A 13,813-nucleotide genomic window follows, 5' to 3' on the forward strand; every position below is an offset into this window, starting at 1 on the left:
AGGCAACTGCTCGCAATAAGTGGGAAATCCAGGTTCAAGTACTGGTCCAGCACAAATTTTCATTGTCATCATTCCAGTCTACAACTGATGGTTGTCCTTATTCACAGTTGTGAATTCATTTAATGCAGCCACATCTATTGTTCTTAACATGTTGTGGAAAGAAAAAGTAGAAATTTGTATTTTCAAATTGGTCTCAGAACCGATGTTAGATAATATGATGATAAAAAGTGTAAATCTTATGCTTAACAGGATCTGAGGCATATATCTCTGCTCCTTTTAAAAATGGAAACAAGTAAAAGACTGATACTAGGCAGTACATTAGTAAAATAAAGCCACCAGTGAACTACACCAAGATGTAGGCCTACATCAGTGAGAAACAGAGAACTGAATCTTGAACAGAAAAACTGACTTATAGAGGCAATGAGTAGTACCAAATAGCGGTAAAAGTTCTATACAAAGATAAAAAACTAGAGAGGATGTTTTCAACTCTTCATCAATCCAATTAAAGTGAAGAAGATCTGACGAATACTTCAGAAAGATTGTGCAGAATGTCTAAATCTATTTTCACAAACAATACAATCAGAAAGTCTTAAAGCTCACAAATAATTACATAATAAAATGGTTAACATTTCAATTTATTACTGAAATCTGTGTGTTTCAATTAATGTAATAGAGGTCAGGAGGAAAGCAAGTGCTTGGTGCTGATTATGCTCAAATAGCAAGGCTTTACTGACTGTTTTACTATGCATAGCCTCAAGAAATCAGTTCAGATGGGTAGTCGTGATTTAGCAGTTCCAATGATGTCTGTGTGGAGACTTTTGTTTTGAGGTGATGTTTGCAACTATGTCCTTATCATTTGCAGTTGTTACAAGCTCTAAAGCCTACAGCATATGGTTTACATGCCTACTTTGCAAAACAAAACATTGCTGCATGTCAATGAAGATCTGCATCCTGTAAGAATCTTATAAAATATAATATTAATAAGACTTTCTATTGTCTTAAATTTATCATTATCTCCTTTCTTCTGTGCAGGTATTTGGTGCTAGAACACGTATCTGGTGGAGAACTGTTTGATTATCTGGTGAAGAAAGGTCGTCTGACTCCAAAGGAAGCAAGGAGATTTTTCCGTCAGATAATTTCTGCCCTTGACTTCTGCCACAGCCATTCCATCTGGTAAGGAAAGCCCAAATCAATGTTTTCAAGTAATAAAATTCATAAATCTTATGCTTATTAAGAGTAACATCTCTATACACAGGGTGTTTCAAAATGAATATACAGGTTTTAAGGCTTTGTTGCATTTATTATGTTCAACTTACAATTATAAATAATACATCAAATTAAAGAGCAACTCAAACAGTTTTGTTTTTGTACCTACATGCAAAGGGAAGAGAATGGAATGAGCCAAGAGTGACCGAAGAATGTGCTGAATGAGTGAGACCCTTTCACGCATAGCCTCAAGAAATCAGTTCAGATGGGTAGTCGTGATTTAGCAGTTCCAATGATGTCTGTGTGGAGACTTTTGTTTTGAGGTGATGTTTGCAACTATGTCCTTATCATTTGCAGTTGTTGCAAGCTCTAAAGCCTACAGCATATGGTTTACGTGCCTACTTTGCAAAACAAAACATTGCTGCATGTCAATGAAGATCTTCAGTGATGAACTGACATTTTATGCAAGTGGAAATGTGAACACATGTAATGTGTGCATCTGGGGATTCAACAAATCCCCACGAGATGGTACAGTTGGAACGGGACTACCTTAAGCTGAATTTTTCTCTCATATGCCGGTGGAAAGTTTGAGCCATTCTTTTTCCGTGAAGCAACTGTAACTGGTGTTTCTTATCTTAATGCACTAGAATTTGGGTCTCTTCCTGAACTGGAAGAAGCTAACCACAGAACTTTATTTGGCAGCAGGATGTGTGCCTTCTCACCGGCATAACTCAACGCACGATTGGTTAAACGACTTTGTTCCTTACCGCTGGATTGGCTGCAAGGGGCTAGATGACAGAGCTTGTTTTGCATGACCTCCATCTTCACACACATGAACTGACTCAATGTGACTTTTACATTTGGTGATTCATAAAGGATGTTGAGTATGTTTCTCCGCTACCAGCTGAGCCACCTGACTTTAGAAACAGCATCGTTGCAACAATTATATTGGACCCACTGATCAAGGTTTGGGAATAACTCCCATACTGATTTAATGTCAGATGGATGGTGGCCTCATTGAACATTTGTAAGATAAACTGTTTTAGCTGCTCTTTCATTTGATGTATTATTTATAACTGTAAGTTGAATGAAATAAATGCTATAAAGGTTTAGAATCTGTACATTCATTTTGAAATGCCCTGTATATTTGGACACACATTCTTTCTATTTTTTACCTAAGTGTCTCTTAGTTGCTGACGGTAATTAATCTTAGGAATAAAACTAGGAAGAAAATAATCTACAAACTGCCAATAAATTTTGGCTATATCCAACTTCGAAGCATTTCTTCTCATAGATTTGGATTTATGTGTAGGTTCATAGCATTTATGTTTTGATTGTTGTATTGTGGTTAGTTTTCAGTTTTTCAGTTTTTTATTTGTACTTTACTGTTGCTATTTGAGTCTATATATTGTCTTTCGGAGATAGAGATTGGAGCTGTGCACACTACAAAATGGGAGTACCAAATGGAGAAACTGGAACATTTACAACAAACACTTTTGTTTGAGTTCATAGAGGAGTGACAAGGTGACCTGAAACATTTGTGTCTTACACTGGATAATGCCGTTGGACAGAGCAAGGCAAGAAAATGGTTTTCCTGTTTTAAGAAGGATCGTTTTGACTTAAGTACACTCTACTTTCAAGAAGATCTTTGGAGTTTGGTGAAGATCATTTAAGTGTATTATTCCACTAAGATCCATATCACTTTACTCAGGAACTGGCAGATGTGATGAAATGTGATCATTCCACCATTGTGTGACATTTGCATGCATCAGAGAAGGTTCAGAAATTGGTTGTATGGGCACCACGTGCTCTAAGCCAAATTCACAAAAATAAGCAGGTAGACATATGTGCATCTCTACTTGCTCATCATCAACTGACTCATGAACAACACCAGCCATTCCTATCCCGTATCGTTACTGATGATGAGAAATGGTGTCCTTATGCTAACATACCCTCCACAATGAACCATGGACCTTGCCATTGGTGGGGAGGCTTGCGTGCCTCAGCCATACAGATAGCCGTACCTTAGGTGCAACCACAACGAAGGGGTATCTGTTGAGAGGCCAGACAAAAGCGTGGTTCCTGAAGAGGGGCAGCGGCCTTTTGAGATTTTGCAGGGGCAACAGTCTGGATGATTGACTGATCTGGCCTTGTAACACTAACCAAAACGGCCTTGCTGTGCTGCTACTGCGAATGGTTGAAAGCAAGGGGAAACTACAGCCATAATTTTTCCTGAGGGCATGCAGCTTTACTGTATGGTTAATGATGATGGCGTCCTCTTGGGTAAAATATTCCGGAGGTAAAATAATCCCTCATTCTAATCTCCGGGTGCGGACTACTCAGGAGAAAGAAAACTGGCGTTCTACGGATCGCAGCGTGGAATCTCAGATCCATTAATCGGGCAGGTAGGTTAGAAAATTTAAAAAGGGAAATGGATAGGTTAAAGTTAGATATAGTGGGAATTAGTGAAGTTCGGTGGCACGAGGAACAAGACTTTTGGTCAGGCGGATACAGGGTTATGAATACAAAATCAAATAGGGGTAATGCAGTAGTAGGTTTAATAATGAATAAAAAAATAGGAATGCGGGTAAGCTACTACAAACAGCATAGTGAACGCATTATTGTGGCCAAGATAGACATGAAGCCCATGCCTACTACAGTAGTACAAGTTTATATGCCAACTAGCTCTGCAGATGACGAAGAAATTGAAGAAATGTATGATGAAATAAAAGAAATTATTCTGATAGTGAAGGGAGACTAAAATTTAATAGTCATGGGTGACTGGAATTCAGTAGTAGGAAAAGGGAGAGAAGGAAACGTAGTAGGTGAATATGGATTGGGGCTAAGAAATGAAAGAGGAAGCCGCCTGGTAGAATTTTGCACAGAGCACAACTTAATCATAGCTAACACTTGGTTCAAGAATCATAAAAGAAGGTTGTATACATGGAAGAAGACTGGAGATACTGACGGATTTCAGATAGATTATATAATGGTAAGACAGAGATTTAGGAACCAGGTTTTAAATTGTAAGACTTTCCAGGGGCAGATGTGGACTCTGATCACAATCTATTGGTTATGAACTGTAGATTAAAACTGAAGAAACTGCAAAAAGGTGGGAATTTAAGGAGATGGGACCTGGATAAACTGTCTAAGCCAGTGGTTGTACAGAGTTTCAGGGAGAGCGTAAGGGAACAAATGGCGGGAATGGGGGAAAGAAATACAGTAGAAGAAGAATGGGTAGCTTTGAGGGATGATGCAGTGAAGGCAGCAGAAGATCAAGTAGGTAAAAAGACAAGGGCAAGTAGAAATCCTTGGGTAACAGAAGAAATATTGAATTTAATTGATGAAAGGAGAAAATATAAAAATGCAGTAAATAAAGCAGGCAAAAAGGAATACAAAAGTCTCAAAAATGAGATCAACAGGAAGTGCAAAATGGCTAAGCAGGGATGGCTAGAGGATAAATGTAAGGATGTAGAGGCTTATCTCACTAGGGTAAGATAGATACTGCCTACAGGAAAATTAAAGAGACCTTTGGAGAAAAGAGAACCACTTGTATGAATATCAAGAGCTCAGATGGAAACCCAGTTCTAAGCAAAGAAGGGAAAGCAGAAAGGTGGAAGGAGTATATAGAGGGTCTATACAAGGGCCATGTACTTGAGGACAATATTATGAAAATGGAAGAGGATGCAGATGAAGATGAAATGGGAGATATGATACTGCGTGAAGAGTTTGACAGAGCACTGAAAGACCTGAGTCGAAACAAGGCAACGGGAGTAGACAACATTCCATTAGAACTACTGACAGCCTTGGGAGAGCCAGTCCTGATAAAACTCCACCATCTGGTGAGCAAGAGGTCTGAGACAGGCGAAATACCCTTAGACTTCAAGAAGAATATAATAATTCCAAAACCAAAGAAAGCAGGTGTTGACAGATGTGAAAATTACTGAAGTATCAGTTTAATAAGTCATGGCTGCAAAATACTAACGCAAATTCTTTACAGACGAATGGAAAAACTAGTAGAAGCCGAACTTGGGGAAGATCAGTTTGGATTCCGTAGGAATATTGGAACACGTGAGGCAATACTGACCCTATGACTTATCTTAGAAGCTAGATTAAGAAAAGGAAAGCCTATGTTTCTAGCATTTGTAGACTTAGAGAAAGATTTTGACAATGTTGACTGGAATACTCTCTTTCAAATTCTGAAGGTGGCAGAGGTAAAATACAGGGAGCGAAAGGCTATATACAATTTGTATAGAAACCAAATTGCAGTTATAAGAGTTGAGGGGCATGAAAGGGAAGCAGTGGTTGGGAAGCGAGTGAGACAGGGTTGTAGCCTCTCCGCGATGTTATTCAGTTTGTATATTGAGCAGCAAGCAGTGAAGGAAACAAAAGAAAAATTGGGAGTAGGTATTAAAATCCATGGAGAAGAAATAAAAACTTTGAGGTTCAACGATGACATTGTAATTCTGTCAGAGACAGCAAAGGACTTGGAAGAGCAGTTGAATGGAATGGATAGTGTCTTGAAGGGAGGATATAAGATGAACATCGACAAAAGCAAAACGAGGATAATGGAATGTAGTCGAATTAAGTCAGGTGATGTTGAGGGTATTAGATTAGGAAATGAGACACTTAAAGTAGTAAAGAAGTTTTGCTATTTGGGGAGCAAAATAACTGAGGATGGTCGAAGTAGAGAGGATATAAAATGTAAACTGGCAATGGGAAGGAAAGTGTTTCTGAAGAAGAGAAATTTGTTAACATCAAGTATAGATTTAAGTGTCAGGAAGTTGTTTATGAAAGTATTTGTATGGAGTGTAGCCATATATGGAAGTGAAACATGGACGATAAATAGTTTAGACAAGAAGAGAATAGAAGCTTTGGAAATGTGGTGCTGCAGAAGAATTCTGAAGATTAGATGGGTAGATCACATTACTAATGAGGAGGTGTTGAATAGGATTGGGGAGAAGAGAAGTTTGTGGCACAACATGACTAGAAGAAGAGATCGGTTGGTAGGACATGTTCTGAGGCATCAAGGGATCACCAATTTAGTATTGGAGGGCAGCGTGGAGGGTAAAACTTGTAGAGGGAGACCAAGAGATGAATACACCAAGCAGATTCAGAAGGATGTAGGTTGCAGTAGGTACTGGGAGATGAAGAAGCTTGCGCAGGATAGAGTAGCATGGAGAGCTGCATCAAACCAGTCTCAGGACTGAAGACCACAACAACAACAACATTCTAACATAAGGAAAATAAAGGAAATGTCCCATACAAAGACCTATGCGTGTCCACAAAAGATAATGTTATGCATCTGGTGGAATAGAAATGGTGTGGAGTACTGTCAATTGCAACCCTGAGGTTTAGTCATCACTGCTGACACATACTGTCAACAACTGGGTTGTCTTGCATACACAATTTAAGAATGACCAGGAAGACAGTATGAAGTGATGTCCTCTGTGATAACACCTGTCTACATTCTGCTAGACTGACAAAACACACTATACAGGATTTCGATTTGGAAGTTATTCCACACTGAGCTTGCACAATTAGATTTCACCTTTTCCACTCTCTACCAAATACTGTTCCGGGAACTTCCTTTCCATATGAAAATGCACTCCAAACATGGCTCTACAAGTTCTGTGCCTCAAAACCCCATGATTTCTTCAGTTGTAGAACTGAAAAACTTATCCCTGAATTGGCAGACTGTTGTAAATAGTGAAGGAGAATGTATCATTGATGACTAAAGTCTCTGATATGTTTATCTGTTGTGTTTATTAAAGTTAAGGAAAAGTATTATGAACGTATGCACCAACCTAGTGTATTTAGTGTCCAAGGGGGTTGCATTGTAAATTATTACTTGCAGTGTAATGTATCAAAATGACTCAGTTATACTGTTCGGGTCATAATGAGACATCTGTCTGTTCTTTTTTATAAGTTTCTTGGATAAATTTGTCTCCTTGTTTGTTGCAGAACACACTCGCAACATTGTCTTACTGCTATCTTCCACTGCAAAATTTTGTGGGATATTAATCCACAAAATCTCAAACATATGTGATGACAGTTGATGTTCTTGATTTGTGGTTGCAGATATTGCAACATTTTATTGCTCACTGGTTCAAATTGTTTCTGTCAATTCATCTACCAGGGATTCTAATTAAAGTACAGTTACACATGGAGGTCCAATGTGGGCCATAATTACCATACGGTAGTGAAGCTTGGTAGATATGCTGATGTGTTAATGTGGAACCAATGTATGCTAGAAAAAATTATTACCAATTTTGGCCACCAGGTACAAGTCTTGCTCTGTATAGCATCTTATTGATGTATCCTGGCTCATATGAAACAAATTGTGAAAGCAGCATTTAATAATAAGATCAAAATTATGACCTTCTAATCTGTTTGACCTTTCTGCCCATGTTCCATTTCTAATCCACTATGTATGGAAACTTTTATACACTATTTCTTGCATTCACAGTGCCACACAACAGTTGTGGCTCCTGTTTGTCAGTTATGATAGGTTCCAATTTCCTGTGTTTGCTCTTACACATATAGTCCTAATATTTCTACTAAAATTTTGTGGTCTATCCAGGCAAAGGCTGTTGTTAGACCCATAAACACTCCTACACATTTATTAGAGTCTTAGTTTGGTTAAGATACTCTCAGAGAGATCAATGACTGCATTGACCTCCTGAGTGCCAAATTGTTTCTTCAAATTGGTTAATTCAAATTTCATTAGAAATCCAATGAATCTCTGTGCATAAGGTCATTTTCAATATGATTGGCAAAAGAACTGTGGATCTATAATTTTCTGGTTTGTATTCATTTCCCTTTGTATGAACTGGTTTTATCAAGGCTGTCTTTAACAAATTTGAAAAAATTACTTCCAGGAATGACACATTGATTTAGTGTGTAAGATGTTATTTGTTTTCCTATGTTTAATTTCTATAGATGGTATTCTGTCAGTTGCCAAAAAAAAATGTTTGCTTTAGATTTCAGTCTTTTTCTTATCTCACTGGAAACAGTACCACACTTATTTTATGGATACTAACATGTTTTTTGTGTGTTATTGCATTTTCTCTTAGTTTTTGTCCTGCTGTGCCAAAATGGTTATTCAAGAGATAGATGATATTACTCTGTTCTGTTGTAGATTTTTTGCTGATTATAAACTGTATTTTTTTGTATTCCTGTGAGTTTGATGGTGTACAATCTTGTATTTATAATGTACCAGCAAACCTAACCTTAATTGTCAGCGCTACTTGTGTTCAGTCTTTGTGTCTAGTAGTTTGGCTGCATGCAGTGCATTGGCATGTATTTTTTATATTTTCTGAAATAGACTTTAATGTTTTTATCATTGCTAGCCTTTTATATTCTGTGCTAAATTTTTATCTTGTTCCTAGTGATCAAAATACCTTTCGTTGTCCATTATTTGTTTTTATTGATGTTTTGGTATTGGCCTTTTTTTACCGGGAATGTTGTATTGAGATAACAGGAAAAGATGGTGAAAAAAGTTGTCGCTTTATGATCTAGTAAAGAGTCTTTTTCCACCATTTCCCATCCTCCTTTTCGAAGTTTAAGCTTAAGAGTTGTTGGGTTTTTTTCATTTCGACTTCACCTTTTCTTTGGTGGTGATATTGATTTAAGTATATTTTTATTGCATCATGGTCTAATAGAGCTGGTTCTATAACTTCAGTTTTGTACTGGAAGTCACACAGATTTCTGAATATGTTATCTATTTGTGTACATATTATAAGTGTCAGATTCAATATTACATTATTTAAGCCAACTGTTTTGACTGTCCTAAAAAGTTCCCCTATCATTGGAATCTTGTGATATATGTTCAGATCACCTAGTGGTATGAGTTCACAGCTTTTGCTTGGAATGATATGTAAGAGTTCCCCAACATTTTTAATGAAAGTGTCTGTGCATCCATTTTGCTGTCTGTAGACATTCAGGATGTACAGCAAAGAACTACTTCATATTACTTTTTGGCATGTTACTTCTACTACATTTTCAACACTATATTTTTTGCATATTAAATTAAGACTGTGTATACAGCTTCTTTTTATTTGCTATGGATTAATATTACAGCCCTCACTGTTCCTTCTAAATGAGCTAGCTGCTTCATTATAATTTAGTAAAGTAAGATCTAAAATTTCAAGCACATTTAGTTGGCATTGTGTCCGTTGCTAGATTATTGGGAGTTTCTTCATGTAGTATTATTTCTAATTGATTTACCTTATTGGTAAAGCATGTCAGTGCCACCAGTGAGGTCATTGAAAAGTAGAAACAATCTAAATTTAAATTCCAAATGATTAATAGAAATTAAGACCAGGACTGATATTGTATACATTGGCACACAGGTAAGTAATGTATCTGCCCTGCTTGTCCTTCCCCTATCATTTATTCTAATGCTCACCCCAAAATAGCAACTCTGTATTGTAAAATAGTGTTTGTAAATGGGCAGTAGAACATAATACATGTTTGTCTGGCAATAATTTGCAGTATTTAATAACAAAATACAGAAAAACAATAAGCATCAAATAACAAAGTGTTATAATCATGATCGGAAAAAGACAGGAGAAATGTCAAGAGTATTTCCCCTTCTCTTACTTAGATTATCCATTTTACTTGCTGACATGCAAAATTGTTGTATGAGTCTGCACAAGGCTCATATTGTGTGGCATCAAGACTATTGCCTTCATATTGTTATGCTACTTGGTTGGTAAATGTGCTAATAATAGAAACAAATTGAAAATCCAGTTTGTTAAAATTTTCTGGTTGTTTGCCCAAAATTTGGTCCCCTCTAAATTTCAGTGTCCTAGACAACTACATAGTTCACCTACATGGAAATGCCAGTCCTGATAAAGAATTGTGTCGAACTGATGGCGAAAAGAGAATAAAGTTGTTGTTTCTACTTCTTTGTTCAGTTGATTTCATACATGACACAGTAGAAGTATGAAACATGTATGATAGCTTGTATTTGTTCGTGTTTTGTTCCTATTTTAATTTTCAGATGTTTTGTTTACCTTCTAACATTGGATTTCTAATGTTTTTTTGTCCTTTCCTTTCATTCTCTTACACTCCTTTTTTCTGTAATGCCTTCTTTATTACCTTCTCTTGTGAAATTTTGAATCTGAAAGCTTTCTTTTTTTTCGAATTTCTTTAAAAATCCATTGTGGATCATTTACCCCCTGTTTTGCTTACAGCCATCGAGATCTGAAACCTGAAAATCTTCTGTTGGATGAGAAAAACAACATAAAAATAGCTGACTTTGGTATGGCATCTCTTCAGCCAGCTGGCAGTATGCTGGAGACTAGCTGTGGATCACCTCACTATGCCTGCCCTGAAGTTATAAGGGTAAATATACCAAATAAAAAAGAAAAGTGTCACTTATTGTAGATGTTTTTATGTACTCATAACCTTAAAATTTGAAGTAACAAAATGTGTAAGTATATATTTGTTCTAGTATGCAGTATGGTATAGAAGAAAAAGTATTACAGCAGTCTTAAACAAAAATAAATGTTGGAGATGCAGATGTTTACTTGCATCCACATTGTCAGAAATGATTGACATAACCCATGTGTGCCATGTTCTTATTGCTTAAATGATATCATAAAATGAGATGTTTCTTTCTACTGCAGTTAGTTTTGATGGCATTGAGTAGTGGTCCCCTTGTCCCACAAGTGAAGGCTTATGTAATAAATTGAAGGTGAGGAGATTATATCATTAATGTGATCAACATGACACAACACAATACTGCATAATACACACTTGAATGTGTCTGTAATGCCTTGGTTTCAATGTGTCACCACACTCACTGTTGGCCACACTGTTACCAATCCTCACCTGATAAAGTGAGATAAGACTGATGGGTCAGCATATGGAATATCCTCCCTGCTACAACACGTAATGTAAGCATGTAAGCATTAGTCATTTTTGGCCGTTTCCTCATGAAAAGAGATAAGAATTTATTCCAATGTTTGTGATGTATTCAATATTCAGGATGACACTTACATCATATGTGGCCTCAGCAGCCAGAGACTGCAGTCATGTGTGCTTGAGTTTTGTTTGCATAAGTGTGTGTGTGTGTGTGTGTGTGTATGTGTGTCTGTCTGATGAAGGCCTTGTTGGCTGAAATCAGTCTTTTTTGCTGTGCCTTTATGCAACTCAGCATCTGCACTGTATGGTGAGTAGCAACTACCCTTTTCCTAATACTGAGGCATGAATTCCAAGCGATTTGACCAGATTCATAGGTAAAGGATTTAATCATATACAGGCGAGTGAGGTGTCTGTTTAGTTAAGACCCTATACTCACATTCATAAAGACAGTGGTGCAAATCTCTGTCAGACAATTCATATTTAGGTTTTCTGTGTTTTTCCCATGTTGACGGGAACAGTTCCTTTCAAAATAACATGAAAGCTTCCTTCTGTATCAATGTTCTATCTGAATTAGCACACTGTTGTTCAGTTATCACATGAATGTGCTTTTTAAATGTAGTTTCAAATACTTACACCTCATGAGTGCTTTCTTTGCAAGCATTCATTTTCGCGTGCAAGACAGGGTACAGAAAACAATATCAAATATAGTATGAAATTGTACTGTGTCTTATAATACAATATTTATTCAGAAAGTAGATAATGTTTCTGTCTGCCTCGTGATGACTGGGTGTTGTGTGATGTCCTTAGGTTAGTTAGGTTTAAGTAGTTCTAAGTTCTAGGGGACTGATGACCATAGATGTTAAGTCCCATAGTGCTCAGAACCATTTGAACCATTTGTTTCTGTCTCCGGCAATAATAGGCAGGTGTAGTGCAGTCATATTTCTGTTTGAGCATATGTCCATTCAGTTTTCATCCAGCCGTGCCAGTGTGAGGTTTGTGACATTTTTCATTATTTCACTATAATAGTTATAAATTTTGCCACAGCTGAAAATCCCATAAGTTGTGAAGTACATTTAGTAATAAGTTTTTGTTGGGAAAAAAAACCATTAACTGACTGATATTTATCAGGAACTGTGTGAACTATACAGAAATGAAGTGTATGAATGGTGCATTAGATTTAAAAATGGCTGAACCAACATTCATGACGAAGAGCGAAGTGAACAACCAAGCATTTCCAGAATAAGATTTTCACTCTGCAGCAGAGTGTACGCTGATATGAAACTTCCTGGCAGATTAAAACTGTGTGCCGGACCGAGACTTGAACTCGGGACCTTTGCCTTTCGTGGGCAAGTGCTCTACCAACTGAGCTACCTAAGCACGACTCACGCCCCATCCTCACAGCTTTACTTCCCCCAGTACCTCGTCTACTACCTTCCAAACTTTACAGAAGCTCTCCTGCGAACCTTACAGAACTAGCACTCCTGAAAGAAAGGATATTGCGGAGACATGGCTTAGCCACAGCCTGGGGGATGTTTCCAGAATGAGATTTTTACTCTGCAGCAGAGTGTACACTGATTTGAAACTTCCTGGCAGATTAAAACTGTGTGCCGGTCCGAGACTCAACGAGGTACTGGCAGAAGTAAAGCTGTGAGGACGGGGCATGAGTCGTGCTTAGGTAGCTCAGTTGGTAGAGCACTTGCCCGTGAAAGGCAAAGGTCCCGAGTTCGAGTCTTGGTCCAGCACACAGTTTTAATCTGCCAGGAAGTTTCATATCAGCGTACACTCTGCTGCAGAGTGAAAATCTCATTCTGAAAACATCCCCCAGGCTGTGGCTAAGCCATGCCTCAGCAATATCCTCTCTTTCAGGAGTGCTAGTTCTGCAAGGTACACAGGAGAGCTTCTGTAAAGTTTGGAAGGTAGGAGATGAGGTACTGGCAGAAGTAAAACTGTGAGGATGGGGTGTGAGTCGTGCTTCGGTAGCTCAGTTGGTTGAGCACTTGCCCGCGAAAGTCGAGGTCCCGAGTTCGAGTCTCGGTCCGGCCCACAGTTTTAAGCTGCCAGGAAGTTTGAACCAAGCATTTTGACTGATGAACTGGTCACAAAAATCAGTGAGGAGATTCAAGAAAACCATCAGTTCACATTGACAGAGCTCTTGTTTAGTTTCCCACTTTGGAAAACTTAAGAGGAGCAATTCAGAATAAGTGTAGAGGAAAGTTGATCTCAAAAATATTGTTCTAGCATGACAGTACTCAACAACACACAGTAAATTGCGCTCAAGAGGTAATCGATGGTTTAAGGTGGGACATATTTCTTCATATACCATACATTCTGGATCTTGTACCCAGTGATTACCATCTCTTTCCAACAGGTGAAGACCTGGTTCACAACACAGCAGTTTGACATGTGTAACAGCCACTGTCTCCAGTCATGTCTTTATTTGACAAAACTGCTTGAATAAAACATCTTTTTTCTCATACTTCGTTTTAATACCAAAATATAAGCTACTTTCTGGGTAGCCACTCATAGTTCTGGACAACGGCAACAAACAACTTTGTTGAGGACTATTCCAAGAAAATAAAATAGTAAATGCTTATAAGTTTTGAGTTAAAACCTTTACATCACTTATGATGCTCACCAGACAGGCCTAGAAATATTAAAGTCCAAACATAATATTGAGTAAGAATTGTGAAATGTATTACACTGTATTGTGCATTTCAGCTGTTATATGCAGTAA

The 13,813-nt window shown here is 37.7% G+C and overlaps 1 protein-coding gene across 1 annotated transcript in view; it reads left to right on the forward strand.

The window, feature by feature from the left end:
* LOC126203288 (serine/threonine-protein kinase BRSK2) overlaps nucleotides 1-13,813 on the forward strand; it is a 195,958-nt gene that overhangs the window by 43,061 nt on the left and 139,084 nt on the right. The window contains exons 4-5 of the mRNA XM_049937545.1: nucleotides 1,033-1,173; nucleotides 10,407-10,557. Of these exons, the coding sequence (XP_049793502.1) occupies nucleotides 1,033-1,173; nucleotides 10,407-10,557 (292 nt within the window). The remainder of the gene's footprint in view (nucleotides 1-1,032; nucleotides 1,174-10,406; nucleotides 10,558-13,813) is intronic.

This window comes from Schistocerca nitens, chromosome 9 (assembly GCF_023898315.1).
Source record: "Schistocerca nitens isolate TAMUIC-IGC-003100 chromosome 9, iqSchNite1.1, whole genome shotgun sequence".
NCBI lineage: Eukaryota > Metazoa > Arthropoda > Insecta > Orthoptera > Acrididae > Schistocerca > Schistocerca nitens.